We start from the raw sequence: 15910 nt of genomic DNA, 5'->3' as shown, positions 1-15910 counted from the left end.
TTTAATTCCAAAAAATCTGCCATCGAAAACCATATGGAGCATAGTTCTACTCTGACAAACACATGGGTCACCATGCATCAGAATCAAGGGCAACTTTTTTTTTTTTTTTAAATATGTCTCTGTGGCTCAGTGGTAGTATTCTTGCCTTCCATATAGGAGACCTGGGTTTGATTCTTGGCTACTGCCTCTCCTGCTCAGCCACCACCCTTCTGTCTGTGGAGGCTTTTGTGTGTTGCTATGATGCTGAAGAGATTTCAGCAAAGCTTCTAGTCTAAGACAGACTGGGAAGAAAGGCCTGGAAATCTACTTGTGAAAATCAGCGAGTGAAAACCGTATGGATCATTATGATCCAGTCTATAATTGGTCCAGGTGCAGGACCAGGTAGCATTTCCTTCTCTTGCGCCTGGGATTGCCATGAGTCAAGGGCTGACTCAACGGCATCTAAGAACAACACGTGAATCTCATAAGGTTGGCATATGATAAGCCCCAAGAGGGGTATGGACAGCATAACTAATATGTTTAAGGGAAGAACAGATAAATCACTGGAGGTGGGTGATCATGAGGGAGGTGAGATTTAAACGTGGGTTTTAAGGATGGGTGGGCTAAAAATAAGTAAGACAGGACGTTCTGGGAGATGGCCAGCATAGTGTGTAAGGTGTGTGCCAGGTAGCGTAGTGGAAAGTAGTGAGACATCAGATGGACCTGCAAAGAACTTGGACCCCAAGATGTAATTTGAGTTTTCTGTATTTGCAACTAAGCTGCTGCTTATGTTTACAAGCTATTTCACTTCCCTGAGCTCCAGGTCAATAGCTCCAGGAACAAGAGGGACAATAGTTGCTATCAGGTGGTTTGGTAAATTAAGGTAATGGTTATAAAGCACTTGATAAACTATAAAGTTCTACCAAATGCAAGCTGTTGTTATTGGAGGGGAAGACATTGTAGGTTTTAGAGCAGAGGAGTGATGTTAGAAAGAGTTAATTGTTATTGTTCATCCTATTTTTCTTGAGTGAGTGAATTAAAAATCAATATTCATCCTTACTGACTTTCTTAATGTAACTGTGTTTAAGGACCTGGACCCCAGCTTTCAAAAAACAAAAAAACAAACAAACCAGAAAATAACGCTGACGGCGCATCATGGCTGCCGCAGAGGCTGTACCCGAGAAAACTGAATGTGAGTATCCAGCTTACCCAGGAGCTTGACACGTGGTGCTTGGTGCGCCAGCTGTTAGAAGCTGACCTTTCTATTCATGAATAACAAACTCTTAGAACACTAGACTTGTTGGCAGGCTTGTAAGAATCCATCTGATTCCCATTATTTAAATGCAACCAACTTTTGAGAGATCAGTAGCAACTTTCAACTTAGTGTTCTGTCCAGTACCCATCCACTAGCCACAGGTGGCTATTAGTGCTTGAAATGTGGCTAGTACAACTAAGGAGCTGAATATTTAATTTAATTTTAACTCATTTTATTTCAGTTTGAAAACCTTAAAGTTCAGTTAACTGGAAAACTTTTAAGAATGTGTAGAACAACTTGAGTGTGTGAATCTACTTTTTCAAGTGACATTTCACAAAATCTAAATGCATAACAAGAGGATGTGTGTAAGTGCAAAATACAACCCTGGATTTTGAAGGCTTAGAGCAAAAATAAATAAATAAAGAATGTAAAATGTCTCATTAATCATTATTTTTAATGTTGATTAATGTTAAAAAGATAATATTTGGGTTTATTTTGTTTAAATAAAGTAGACTGTTAAAATTGTGTTATTAAAGTGAATTTCACTTTTTTAAAATGTGGAAAATTTTAAATTACATATGTTGTTCACATTATATTTCTATTGGACAGAGCTGTTCTAGACTTTACTGCAAGTAATCTTAAACTTAGATTTAGGAAGCATGATTGGGAAATGGAAAATCCCGTACAAAGAGCTGGGATTTTTAGGATTTCCTGCTCTGGTGCCTCCCCTTGCCTCTTGTGACCCCAGAAGTAAATGACCCAAGCCAGCTGGTACTCAGCCAGGGCTACCAAGAAGAGCCTGTGTGGATCTCTTTAACTCTCTATTTGGATAATACAGCACATTTTTAAACATGGAAAGGGCAGAAAAGGAGGAAGACCTAGGAAGTGGAGGAGGAATGTTCTCTAGTTTCTTTGTGCCTTTGGGTCCTGTCCGTAATTAAATTATATTTGAAGTCTTGATACTGTGAGCTTGGAATTCCCCCACATCTCCCTAGTAACCTAATCCCAGTCTGAGAAATATTAACATAGATTTTTTGGGGGTACATTTTATGAAATCTCTCTGAGGTATGTAGGGAACTCAACACAATACCCTTAATTCGGAACTGAAGAGATGGGTCTTTATGCAGAAAACGTTGTGGGAAAAAACTGTCAAATATGTGTTATGGGAGAAGATAACTATATGCCACTTGAAATCTGGGTTTTACTTGGTTCTTTACCCTTTTTGTGAAAAGAAATTAGAAATGGTATGTGCTTTCTTCACTTATGTATAATGGAAATTGAATATAACTTATTCTATTTGATGTTTTTGTTCGAAGTGCTTACATTCTCTTTCCAGAGATTTTCTTCCACAGCTCTTTACCCTAGAACTAATGGCCTTAGTTTCAGCTTCTTCCCTCTCCAACTCCTCCCTGTCTCTGGCACTTCTTTTTCCTCGTCTGAACCTACTTATCTTTTAGCACATGCAGTAGTAGTCAAATTTTGTTTGTTTTTTACTTGCCTGGAGTTTGATTGTTACTTTTAGCCAAGGAATTCTTTTCTTCAAAACAAATCTTAGGAAGAGCACAAATACGTAAAACAGATAAGGCCTGAGCTGTTCTGACTGAAAGAAGTACCCTCAAGGCATGTGAAATTAATGAAGCGAACATTTAAAACCACTGCCTCAGCATGGATTTGATTCACCCTGATATTTTTCTTGGGATATTTCTGTTTTAAGCCTTATTTCTAATAATACAATGAAAAGCTTTATCTCCTTAAAAAGAAATTCATACATTAGTAAGCTGGTGGTAAAGGACGGTTTATGCTGACTTTCAAAACAGCACCTATCTTTCCAAATGGCTTGGCATGTATTTACAAGTTGTTCTGGCCCTAGGTTCTTAAGCACCTGAAGGCAGCTGTAGTGTCTTATTTATTTCAGCATATTTAGCACCAAAATCAGTAGCTGGCTCTTAAAAACTAAATCAGTTGCCACCGGGTCGATTCTGACTCATGGCGACACCGTGTGGTAGATGTTTAACGAAGCTATGCTGAATTGAATCCAACTGAACCTGAGGTGGGGCTTCCCTAACACCTATGAAATCAAACAAGCTCTTACTGTGACTATATATATAAGAATGGCTTTAGTCATGTGGCCACACATCTTCGTTCAAGATATATTCCTCAGTAAGTTTTTGTGGATTTTCATTTTGAAGAATGCAGCCTATTAGCGGGAAGGATGGAAATTAAACTCTCTAAGGTCAGTTATTTTTGTTATGGTTATGAAAGACACATGTTTGTAAGCCCCTGAATTTTTTAAGATGCAGAAAAGAAGTTGCTAAATGATTATACTCCAGAGATGATGAGTGGCTCATTCTGTCATAGTTTATATAACGAGATCTCCTGGTGTCATCCGAGGTTTCCTAGAGCAACTACATACAGAAGCTTTAAAGCAGAAAGAGAAATCTGTGGTTTTACGAACCCTTAATTGCAATAGCATGAAACTGATGATGTATGAAGAATGAGGATTTTTTTAAAAGATAAATATGAGAAATTATTTTAGGTTAGTGAATTTTTGGGACTAGAGGTACTCTTATTTTTTTCCCCGTGGAAGTGTTAACATTTACACTCATTATGTTTTAGGTAAGTTTAATATGACTATTTCAGTCTCTTCATGGACTTTATAATTAAAAAAAATTGTTATTGCTTATAATGATTTCTTACCGCTTTTTTTTTGAATTTAGTAACTTGAAAAAGTGCAAACATGAAAGATTTTATTATTTGCGAATATATTAATTAACTCGTTTGGATAAAAAGAACCATTTTTTGGGTTCCAAGGCATTGATTCCGACTCATAGTGACCCCACGTAACAGAATAGAACTGCCCCATAAAGTTTTCTTGGCTCTAATCGTTGAAGAAGCAGATCACCAGGTCTTTCTCCTGCAGACCCTCTGGGTGGGTTCAAACCCCTGCTGAGAATTTGCATTTCTAACAAGTTCCTAGGAAGGTATACATAAGAATTATCTGGGGATCTTGTTTAAACATAGATTCTGATTCAGTATATCTCAGCAGGAGTTCAAACCGGAAGCAACTAGTCAGAAGCCCTGGAGCCCTGATTCAAACTGCCAACCTTTTGGTTAGCAGCCAGGTGCTTAACCATTACACCACCAGAACCATAATTTGAAGATTTAATTCATTCAAACTGGTTTAGAAAGTTCAGGCTTATCCTTGTGCTATTGAAGACATGAGGCTTGACTAGTGAAATTAATTATGTAAATACTGTTGGGGAAAATTTAGCCTAATGATGTTAGTTATGTTAGTTGTCACTGTGTGGGCATGGTGACCCCATGCGCAACAGAAGGAAACATTACCTGGTCTAATGATAATAATACAGTAATAACAACAGTAATATTACTTAAGTATTAAGTAATAATAAAAACCTGCATTTATAGAAAGTTTTTTATGTGCCAGGCACCGTGCTAAGTGCTTTTCAATGCTACCTAAGTTAATCTTCACAACAACCTCTGTGCACGAAATATCATCTTATTTTATAAATGAGAAAACAGGCTTAAGGAAATGAAATAAGCCTCATGAGTAAGTTGGAATTCAAACTCAAAATAGTAGTGTGACTCAAGAATGAGAGCTCTTAAGAGTCACTCTATATGCTTGGATATGTATTTGCAAATAAACAAAGCCTTAATTATAGGTTTATTTTAAGCAGAGAGGAAGCAGACCATGGCAACTCCCTCTTAATAATAAAAAAAAATAGCTGAAGTATAATGTGTATTTAAAAGTATAAAAGCTTCATACTTACATACTTACCCCACTGGGAACAAAGAAACAGAAGCCTCAGAGACTAACTGGATGGATCCTTAATGTCAAAGCTGTTTAATTTACTGTAATTTTTAGACTTATTTTTTGAATATATGCATATCCTTGGAAATTATAAAAATAAAGAACAGACTCTAGCTTTGCCTTTTCAGAGGCATTGACATACAAGTTATCTCTTGCTGCCTCAAGAGTTTAACTCCTTTTTTCAAAGGCTAACTTTTAGTTACGGGAGAAAATCAGAACAGCTGCCTCAGCACCTTAAATGACAGACAACAAGGGCACGGGACCGCCAGGTGGAAGTCAACGTGTCAGTGTGCCTTCAGAGCAGCCAGCTCAGGATTCGTGTGACATTGCTGTATTCTGGCTGCCACTGCCCTTTTCTGCTCCTTTATATACAACCCCAGGCCTTATCCCATTTGAGAACCTCATGGCCTTACTGTATGGCTGTGGCCGTCCCTTGATGAGTGGACGTCTCCTTGCCGGGCCCAAGGAGGTTATTAGGGTTGCCAGAGTGTATACAAGCTTCTCCACAGTTCTCAGGTGCACCTGGGGAGAAGGGAAAATCAGACATGCCCCCTATCACCAGAGAGCCCAGCTAGGAAGATAGTTCTGTCTTGGGAATTGAACTCTTCTGTCAAAGGTTAATTTTGAGTTATTAGAACATTAGGAGAGCTGCCTCAGTGCCTTAAATGGTAGGAAGGCTACAGAGCTGCTGGCATGAAGTTTAAGTGCCCCTGTGCCTTCAGGAAAATGTGAGTATTTCTCCACGGTGGCCAGCCCAGTCTCAGAGGAGTCTTCAGTCTTGGGTACAAGGCATCAGGGAAAACAGCAAAGCAGAAAAAAAGAGGCAGCAAAGGACTCTTGAGACCGGTGCCTGTGCAGGCTCGCAGTCCAGCTGTGTGATTTCAGGAGACACTCAGGCCCTCCAACTCTGAACTTCATCTGTCAATGAAGACGATGTAGATCATCTCTAGGGTCGCGTCAGGTATGAAGACCTTCTGGTGTTTGCAAAACTACATTTGTTTTTTTCAGCAAAGCTACATTTTTAACAAAAACTGATGACTTATGTTTATAAATTCTGTTGCTTGTCATGCGTGTGACAGTTACAGAAATAATTATAAAGAAGGTTTGATTAGTCAGAAGAAGAGAGTTAATAGAGGAAAGAGTTATCATGAAAGGAAGAAAAGAGAGGAACAGGTTGTGGAGTAACACCTCAGGATAACTCACTGCCTTTCCTCCAGGAAATATGTGCTTAGTTGGAGGACCCCCCAAAAGAGGTTTAGATTTTAGTAGGAATTTGATGAAACAGATGATTTTAATTCCTTGTCTCTTATCTCTTCCAACTTATACCTTTGAATGACGAAAATTATATGAGCTGTTAATGGTGCTGATCCAATCATGTGTGATTTGGTGCTCTGATCTGTACAAGGAATATAGATACTTCTCTAGAAATACGTGCATGAAGTCTTAACGATTATTTTTGATTGAAAAGAAGAAAAAAGTTTATTAATCAATATACTTAGAAGTACCTAGACAGCTATGAATGTGGGGGGATACAATGATGGTTGTGAAGGACACAGAGATTTGACTTTGGTAATTTAATGACTTAAAGCACTTCCCATGGGGAGAAACTAGAGAGCTAGGTGACAATTCAGTGCTGCTTACCTTGGTGGGTCACCTTTAGGCTATATGTCCTCTCTGAACCCAGCACTTGTGGCCAGCCAGAGCCCAGTCATCCCTCTTCTTGATTGCTAAAGTCTTCCTCAGGTGTCATTCCTCAGGACATCATTGCTGCAAAGTAACAGCTACCCTTGGCCTATGAGTCTACATGGTGGAAAGCAAGGAGAAATTTTAGGAAGGAATGAAGAGAGAGTTCTGCCCTCAGTATTTTATTATGAAATTTTCAAACATAGAGCAAGTTTAAAAGAATTTTAAGTGAACATTCATATACCTACTTCCCAGTCTTTACCATTAATATTTTACTGTACTTGCTTCCAGTTCCTCTGTCCATCTGACATATATATCATTAGTTAGAATTCAATATTTGTTTAGTTTTTTCTTTTGATGCATAATTTACATATAATAAAATGCGCAAATCCTAGGTGTATATTCACTGAATTATATAATTACATATGCCTTGTAATCCATATCCATATCAAGATATAGAACATTTACATACCCCCAGAAATTTCCTTCATATCTCTTCTTGGTGAATCTGTGGTACCCCTCCATCAGAAGAATAACTGTTCTGATTTTTTTTTTTCCTACTATGGATTGGATTAGCTTCGTTTGCTCTATAACATCGTACAAGTGAAATCCTACAGTATGTACTGTGTTACATAAGGCTTCTTTTACCTGGCGTGCTGTTTCTGAGATACATCCATGTTGTTATGAACATTAGGAGTTAGGTTCTTTTTCATTGCCAAGTAGTATTTTTTTGTGTATACCACAGTTCATTTACCCATTCTCCTGTTGATGCATGTCTTAGCTGTTGCCAGTTTGGGCCTATTATGAGTGAAGATGCTATGAAAATTCTTGTATTATCAACCTTTTGGTAAATATAAGTTTTCATTCGCTAGTATATTCATAGGAGTGGAATTGCTGGGTCACAGATATGTATTAGTTTTATAAGAAATTTTCATATTTTCTCCAAATTGTTGTATTTTACATTTCCACCAACAACACGTGAGATTTTTAGTAGCTCCACATTGGCACCAACACTTGTGTTACCAGTCTTTTCAATTCAAGCTGTTTTGGTGGTGGGTGATGGTATCTTTTTAAGATTTTGATTTGCATGAAGATGGAATTTTTAACTGCTTCAGATCTGAGTGGGTGAAAGGAAGAAAGAGAAAGCACTGATCCTAAGAGTACTAAAGGAGTTAGAATTATAGAAATGGAGAACCCAATGGACAGACCAAAAACCTAACTTAGATAAGATAATATCTTTAATTTTTGTCGAATCCAAGTTAAGAGGAGGAAGCCAAGAGACACTCATTAATGTAAAATCAGCTAATAAAAAAGGAAATATATAAGGAGGAAATCTTAAAGAATAAATGAGAATGTTGTATTCTATGTACATGCTATGGGATTCTATTCATAAGTCTGGTTAAAAAGGCAAGAATCTTAGGAAAATATGAATGAGATAAGAGTTATAATAATGTTATTCATTTGTAGGCGTTGATAGTAATTTCTGTTTAGTGTACCTATTGAGGAATTATATTTGGCAATTATAATTTTGCTGACAAGCTGTAAGGTAAATATCCTTGAAGAAATGTGCATCCACATGTAATAGTCCGCGGGTATGCTTTAGAGAACACAGGTAGACGTGATAATGACTTTTTGTGCCCAAAGTAATATGTTGTTATTTCTTCTGTATAGTAACATTCGAAGAACTTTCAGCACTGAGGAAGGATATTCAAATTTTGTGTGTTTTCTTTGCTTTCTCCAGCCTTTAATAATTTAGGATATCCCATTTCGCCACTCTGACCATTACAAGCTGATTTTTCTTTTTAAAAAGCAAAATGCTACTTTAGCTGCATTTCATTAACTTTTTTTTGCATCCACTTACATTTTTATAAAGTCCTGCAAGATTCATAACTTCTCAACTATTTTAATTTCATATTTTAGTTTCACTATTTTTGATTGGAAACCCTGGTGGCGTAGTGGTTAAGTGCTACGGCTGCTAACCAAAAGGTCAGCAGTTCAAATCCACCAGGCTCTCCTTGGAAACTCTATGCGGCAGTTCTACTCTATCCTATGGGGTCACTATGAGTTGGAATTGACTCGGCGGCTACGGGTTTGGTTTGGTTTTTTATTTTTGATTATGGAAGTCCATTAACTACATTAAACAAAATGCTTCTCTCTGTTTCTTAGATCCTACTTTAGAGATCACCAAGCAAGATTTTTTTCAAGAGGCAAAAACTCTCATCGCTCAGCATTATGAGAAGATTAATGAGGTTGATTCTTTGCATTTATCCAACATTATGTTTTTCAGGAAACTAATAACTGTATTTGTATACTACAGTGATTATTCCAGGCGATTGCATGAACCCTAGCATGTGACAGGTTCTGAACAGACTAGGAGAAAATTGAATCCCCAATGAATATGAAGGTCACATTTTAAAATAGTATTTTTCAATTCTACCTATTATTTAATTATACATTTATTTATAAAGTTTAAATACATATACATAATATATTTTTGATTTGCACATTTAATTCAACTTTTAATGTTTCTTTTGATGAATTATAACAAATATTTGGATTTAAAATCTTAAGTAAATATTTCTTTAAATAATGTTTAGACAAAGCTAAACTAGAAAACTCAACTGAGTCATAGGTTTGCAGTAGGGTTGCTATGAGTTGGAATCAACTAGATGGCCATGTTTTTTTAACTAGAAAATATACTATGAGGTATGTCTCTTGTATGCCCCAGCATGACATGCTTCCCTATATCTTCTTCCACATCACTTTGCATTAGAACTGTCTGTTTACCAGTCTGAAAGCCCCTTGAGGGCAAGAGACTGTCTTTTTTAACGTTGCATCTCTAGCCACAAGCACTGTGCCTGGTTGAATATGTATTTGTTGAAATGGCACAGACTTGGAAGGTGAGAAGAAGGGGTGAAATGGAAAGGCCAGGGTAAAGAGGTAGGAGAGGCAGCCCGGGTGGAGTTTTGGAGGAGAGTATTTACAGAGGAGGTGAGAATATTTGGGGAAGAGCAACTATTTGGACAAATGGACCTTTGGGGAGGCAGGTGAGAGAAGGGGATCTTAGGATGGTTTACTCTGTGTGCACACCATGCACTCCCCTTTTTAGACACTTTTAAGTAAAGACTTCAAATAAAGATTTAAAAAAAATTTCAGTGCTGCCTGAGGGGAGGGCTCTTGTAATTTATGATTTTTCGAATGGCCCTTTGTGCTGAGACTGGCCACAAGGTGGTTTTAATCAGCACTGTTAATATTGTTTAATCCTTTCCTCTAACCAATTTTAAAAACAATTTTCAATTATCTTGATTTCACTAGTAGACATATTAGATGAAAACTTCTTAGTCTTCAAGGTTAGACAGATGTGCCTTAGGACCCTGACCCGTTTTTAGAATTGTATCTAATAATAACAGCATGATATTCCATCTTTGGTTGCTTGGCAAAACGTAATACTAGGATACTAAAATCTCCTTGGCTGGCACCTTGAATTGGCAAGAATTTGAATTTAATTTGTCTGAACTTTTTTTTTTTTTTTTTTTTAACTATAGCTCTATCTGTGACAATAGAATGAGTGAAACTACATTGTTTGGGTAAATTATCAATGATCTGGAATTGTATTATTTTTCTGCTGCTTAGGGTTGTCAAAATGAGAAAGCATTTAGGTGAATGAAAGAATCTAAAATACAAATTTGATTATTTATATGCTGTTCTTGAGAGTCAACTCCGTGTATGCCCAGTTGTTTTTCAGTTGTTTCCAGCAGAGAAAAAGATTTGGGGTGTTAGCGTTTTGTAGACGTTTGAAAATAATTAAATTCTTATATGTCGACTTGAAATGCCTGTTTAGAAATGGTCTTTAAAGTTGTATTTAGAAATACCACATTTGAGGAGAAAATTACTATTCTAAAATCTACTTTTTTGGGGGGAGAGGAGAAAAAAAAAAAAAAAGGAAAGAAAATCTGGATTTTTTTTTTGGAAGTCGAATATAACCCTCATGCTTGTGAAGGGATTTTGGAGCACTACCTAGGGTAACATCTCATTTATATGATTACCGTCATGTAATTTATTATAAATGTCCAGTAAGGTAATTTGTAAAATTTACTTAACAGTTACGTGATTTTATTAAAATTTATTTTTGTCTTATTCACAGAATAAAATTCAAGGTACTTCTATAAATGTTTTTCGAAATAAACACCAAAAAACGAAAAGTGGCAAATACATACCTTTGGAAATTAAAAAAAAGGACACACTTGATGTGGTCCAAGAACATCAGATAGCACGCAAGAATATTTGTTTTCCTAAGGAGTTTCGCAAACATGAATCTTCTGAAAGGCCTTCACACCAAACTTCTTTCAAGGAACCAAACTTTTTTCATGTAAAAGAAAAATGGGAGGACTCTACAGATCAATTTGGAAAAGGTATGTTTTGGGTGGAGTAAAGAAGTTCAGCAAACCAACAGGTAAAACTCTTTGCTTCTGCTGTGCTTGTAGTAGAATTTTCTTGTTAAGGCAAAGGTCAAACTTGTAACAGCAGAAAGCAGGGAGGCATGATTAGTAGAGCTGTTAACCTTTGGGGGCACCAGATATTGAGAAGAGAGCATCCTAATGGGAAAGAGAAATTCAGGGGAACAGAGTCAGTTAGCTGCATCTTCTAACAGGAGTGATGTTCTTTATAGTACAAATCCTCAGAGATTGTCTATTTCAGTGTTATTAATTCTTGACAGTGACTGCAACAATGGGCTCAAACATATGTTGCAACAATTATGAAGATGGCACAGGACCAAGCAGTGTTTCATTCTGTTGTACGTAGGGTCACCATGAGTTGGAACCAACTCGATGGCATCTAACAACATCAGTGATATCAGTCACTGGTTTATAGCCCCGAATTCTATTGTTGAGCAGGGTAAGAGTTTTATGGTTAGTATCCTTCATTTCCCTAAAAGTTGATCTAAGCAGATATATTCGGTTCAAGGTTTAAAGAGTATCTCAAGGCAATACTAGTTTTGCTTCTCCAGAAAACCCAGGCTAAGACAGTGTTCTTTGTGCTTGCATACATGCATGCCCACGTTTTTGTTGTTGTTAGAGTCTGACTCATAGTGACCCTCCGTACAACAGAATGAAACACTGCTTGGTCCTGTGCCGTCCCCACAGTCATTGTTGTGCTTGAGCCCATTGTTGCAGCCACTGTAGTGCCCTCCAACCTGAGGGGACCATTTTCTGCCACTATATCAGACAATGTCTCCCTGCTTTTCACTGGCCAATTTTTTTCAGACGTAGACTGACAGGTCCTTCTTCCTAGCCTGTCTTAGTCTGGATGCTCAGCTGAAAGCTGTCCGCCGTGGGTGACCCTGCTGGTATTTGAACACTGGTAGCATTGCTCCCAGCATCACAGCAACATGCAAGACCCCACAGTGTGACAAGCTGACAACCGTGTGGGAGACAATGCATGCCCATATTTTTCTTAATAGAGCAAAATCAGGAAAATATAAAATGTTTTCCTTTTGGAGTATACATTTTACAGCATCACTTAACTAGTTCTGTTGTCATTCTAACAATTTATGAATCTTGATAAATCAGAAATCACATTTAAAAGTCCATTTTTCTACTGTATACCAAATATTTGTTTATAATTACTGTGTAATATTTAGTATTCAGCTACTTGTACATTCCTTGTGGATAATAAATATTTAGATCCAAGTTTTACTCTTTTAAATTTGAAAAGAGGCTTTAATTAAACTTGACAAGATTTTATTATATCCACGGTCAAGCATATGTTTTTAGTGTTGGTATTAAATTGTCATTTAACCAATATGGAAAGGATTAGATACGTGTGTGTGCTTGTACTCCAAATCACAAGTCTTTTTTTTTTTTTTAAATATAAAATACAATAAATTTTTATAATGCTTTAAAAGAAAGCACTGGAGAAACCTGTTTAAAAAATGGCTCTGCTCTCTTTCTTTCTTTGTGAGGAGCCCTGGTGGCACAGTGGTTAAGTGCTTAGCTGCCAGCCGAGAGGTCTGTGGTTCGAATCCACCAGCTGCTCTGTGGGAGAAAGCTGAAATAATCAGCTTCGTAAACATATACAGCCTTGGAAATCATATGGGTCACTTGTACTCTGCTCTGCAGAGTGGCTGTGAGTTGGACTACACTCAAGGGCAATGAGTTTGACTTCCTTGGATTGTTTCTTTTTGCATTGCAATGAATACTTACCAGTGTTAATCAACAAAGTTCGTAAAATCTTCTACTTGGTATTTTAATGATTTTAAGAATACATGTGATAGTAACAGACATATTTGAACTGTTATTTATTTACTCATTCCCATAAAATTATTTGGAAGAATTTATGGCCAGGATCTATAATAATTTATAAGAAAAGTGGAAGGTAGAGATTTTTTTTTTCAAGGAGGTGAAAACTTACATTGAATTTGTATTGTAAAATCTTTTTTTTGAAGTATTGAAAGTTGAAACCTACTGGTCTCCCTCCTTGTATAGAATCAGAGCCTTGTTGTGGAATTCCTACAGGAGTAACTAAATTTGGGATAATGTCTTTAGAGATAATCATACTTAAAGAATTTTGTAACTACTCCTCTGCTTTTCTGAGTTTCTTCTTGGTTTAGATTCGTGTGTTTTTTGTTTTCTTTTTTTCCCATTTCTTGCCAGGTATTTATTTATTTATTTTTTTGCTTGCCCACATTCTTGCAGAAAGAGCCGAAACAGAATTCTCAAAATTAGCAAATGAATAGAAAGAATCGTGTATCTGAGTGACAAATGTCTCGAACATACTTCTTTTTTTTTTTTTAATATTTACAACCACTTTTTATTTTTTTAATAATTTTTATTGCGCTTTAAGTGAACGTTTACAAATCAATTCAGTCTGTCACATATAAGCGTATATACACCTTACTCCATACTCCCACTTATTCTCCCCCTAATGAATCAGCCCTTCCAGTCTCTCCTTTCGTGACAATTTTGCCAGTTTCTAACCCTCTCTACCCTCCTATCTCCCCTCCAGACAGGAGTTGCCAACACAGTCTCAAGTGTCCACCTGATACAATTAACTCACTCTTCATCAGCATCTCTCTCCTACCCATTGTCCACTCCCTTCCATGTCTGAGGAGTTATCTTTGGGAATGGTTCCTGTCCTGGGCCAACAGAAGGTTTGGGGACCATGATTGCTGGGATTCCTCTAGTCTCAGTCAGACCATTAAGTATGGTCTTTTTGTGAGAATTTGGGGTCTTCATCCCACTGATCTCCTGCTCCCTCAGGGGTTCTCTGTTGTGCTCCCTGTCAGGGCAGTCATTGATTGTGGCCGGACACCATCTAGTTCTTCTGGTCTCTGGATGATGTAAGTCTCTAGTTCATGTGGCCCTTTCTGTCTCTTGGGCTCATAGTTATACGTGTGACCTTGGTGTTCTTCATTCTGCTTTGATCCAGGTGGGTCAAGACCAATTGATGCATCTTAGATGGCTGCTTGTTAGCATTTAAGACCCCAGATGCCACATTTCAAAGTGGGATGCAGAATGTTCTCATAATAGAATTATTTTGCCAATTGACTTAGAAGTCCCCTTAAGCCATAGTCCCCAAACCCCCGCCCTTGCTCCGCTGACCTTTGAAGCATTCAGTTTATCCCGGAAACTTCTTTGCTTTTGGTCCAGTCCAGTTGAGCTGACCTTCCCTGTATTGAGTATTGTCCTTGCCTTTACCTAAAGTAGTTCTTATCTACCATCTAATCAGTAAAAAACCCTCTCCCACCCTCCCTCCCTCCCCCTCCTCATATCCACAAAAGTATGTGTTCTTCTCAGTTTATACCATTTCTCAAGATCTTATAATAGTGGTCTCATACAATATTTGTCCTTTTGCCTCTGACTAATTTCACTCAGCATAATGCCTTCCAGGTTCCTCCATGTTATGAAATGTTTCACAGATTCCTCACTGTTCTTTATCAATGCGTAGTATTCCATTGTGTGAGTATACCACAATTTATTTAACCATTCATCCGTTGATGGACACCTTGGTTGCTTCCAGCTTTTTGCTATTGTAAACAGAGCTGCAATAAACATGGGTCTGCATATATCTGTTCGTGTGAAGGCTCTTATTTCTCTAGGGTATATTCCGAGGAGTGGGATTTCTGGGTTGTATGGTAGTTCTATTTGTAACTTTTTAAGAAAATGCCAGATAGATTTCCAAAGTGGTTGTACCATTTTACATTCCCACCAGCAGTGTATAAGAGTTCCAATCTCTCTGCAGCCTCTCCAACATTTCTTATTTTGTGTTTTTTGGATTAATGCCAGCCTTGTTGGAGTGAGATGGAATCTCATCGTAGTTTTAATTTGCATTTCTCTAATGGCTAATGATCAAGAGCATTTTCTCATGTATCTGTTAGCTGCCTGAATATCTTCTTTAGTGAAGTGTGTGTTCATATCCTTTGCCCTCTTCTTGATTGGGTTGTTTGTCTTTTTGTGGTTGAGTTTTAACAGAATCATATAGATTTTAGAGATCAGGTGCTGGTCGGAGATGTCATAGCTGAAAATTCTTTCCCATTCTGTAGGTGGTCTTTTTACTCTTTTGGTGAAGTCTTTAGATGAGCATAGGTGTTTGATTTTTAGGAGCTCCCAGTTATCTGGTTTCTCTTCATCATTTTTGGTAATGTTTTGTATTCTCTTTATGCCTTGTATTAGGGCTCCTAGGGTTGTCCCTATTTTTTCTTCCATGATCTTTATCGTTTTAGTCTTTATGTTTAGGTCTTTGATCCACTTGGAGTTAGTTTTTGTGCATGGTGTGAGGTATGGGTCCTGTTTCATTTTTTGCAAATGGATATCCAGTTATGCGAGCACCATTTGTTAAAAAGACTATCTTTTCCCCACTTAACTGACACTGGGCTTTTGTCAAATATCAGCTGTTCCTATGTGGATGGATTTATATCTGGGTTCTCAATTCTGTTCCATTGGTCTATGTGCCTGTTGTTGTACCAGTACCAGGCTCGAACATACTCCTTTATGTTGCTTCTGTTTTTGCACTGACTCATCTAGTAAACTCTGAAATAGAGAGGTGGGGAAGACTTGGAGTGAGATAGGAAAATCATTGAATCTTTATAGTCTTATGGGGCCCTAGGTGCAGTAGTAGTTTAGTGGTAAAATTCTCGCCTTTCATGCTAGAGACCCAGGCTTGAT

At 37.5% G+C, this 15910-nt stretch overlaps 1 protein-coding gene across 1 annotated transcript; it reads left to right on the top strand.

Annotated features, from left to right (window-relative positions):
• Positions 1-1134: 1134 nt before the first annotated feature.
• Positions 1135-11178, top strand: LOC135233040 (IQ domain-containing protein M-like). The gene is made up of 3 exons (XM_064296153.1): positions 1135-1171; positions 8913-8995; positions 10891-11178. The coding sequence occupies exons 1-3, from the start codon at positions 1135-1137 to the stop codon at positions 11176-11178; spliced, it is 408 nt and encodes a 135-aa protein (XP_064152223.1).
• The last annotated feature ends 4732 nt before the right edge of the window (positions 11179-15910 follow it).

The sequence above is a fragment of the Loxodonta africana genome, chromosome 13, assembly GCF_030014295.1.
Source record: "Loxodonta africana isolate mLoxAfr1 chromosome 13, mLoxAfr1.hap2, whole genome shotgun sequence".
NCBI lineage: Eukaryota > Metazoa > Chordata > Mammalia > Proboscidea > Elephantidae > Loxodonta > Loxodonta africana.
The sequence above is the reverse complement of the archived record's forward strand: the minus strand, read 5'-3'. Positions and strand labels throughout refer to the sequence as shown.

Excerpts from the sequence above, each read along its gene's own strand:
- LOC135233040 (XM_064296153.1), top strand. The coding sequence starts at position 1,135 with ATGGCTGCCGCAGAGGCTGTACCCGAGAAAACTGAAT. Across the intron at positions 1,172-8,912 it reads TGTACCCGAGAAAACTGAAT|ATCCTACTTTAGAGATCACC; the intron begins GTGAGTATCCAG and ends TCTGTTTCTTAG. Across the intron at positions 8,996-10,890 it reads ATTATGAGAAGATTAATGAG|AATAAAATTCAAGGTACTTC; the intron begins GTTGATTCTTTG and ends TCTTATTCACAG.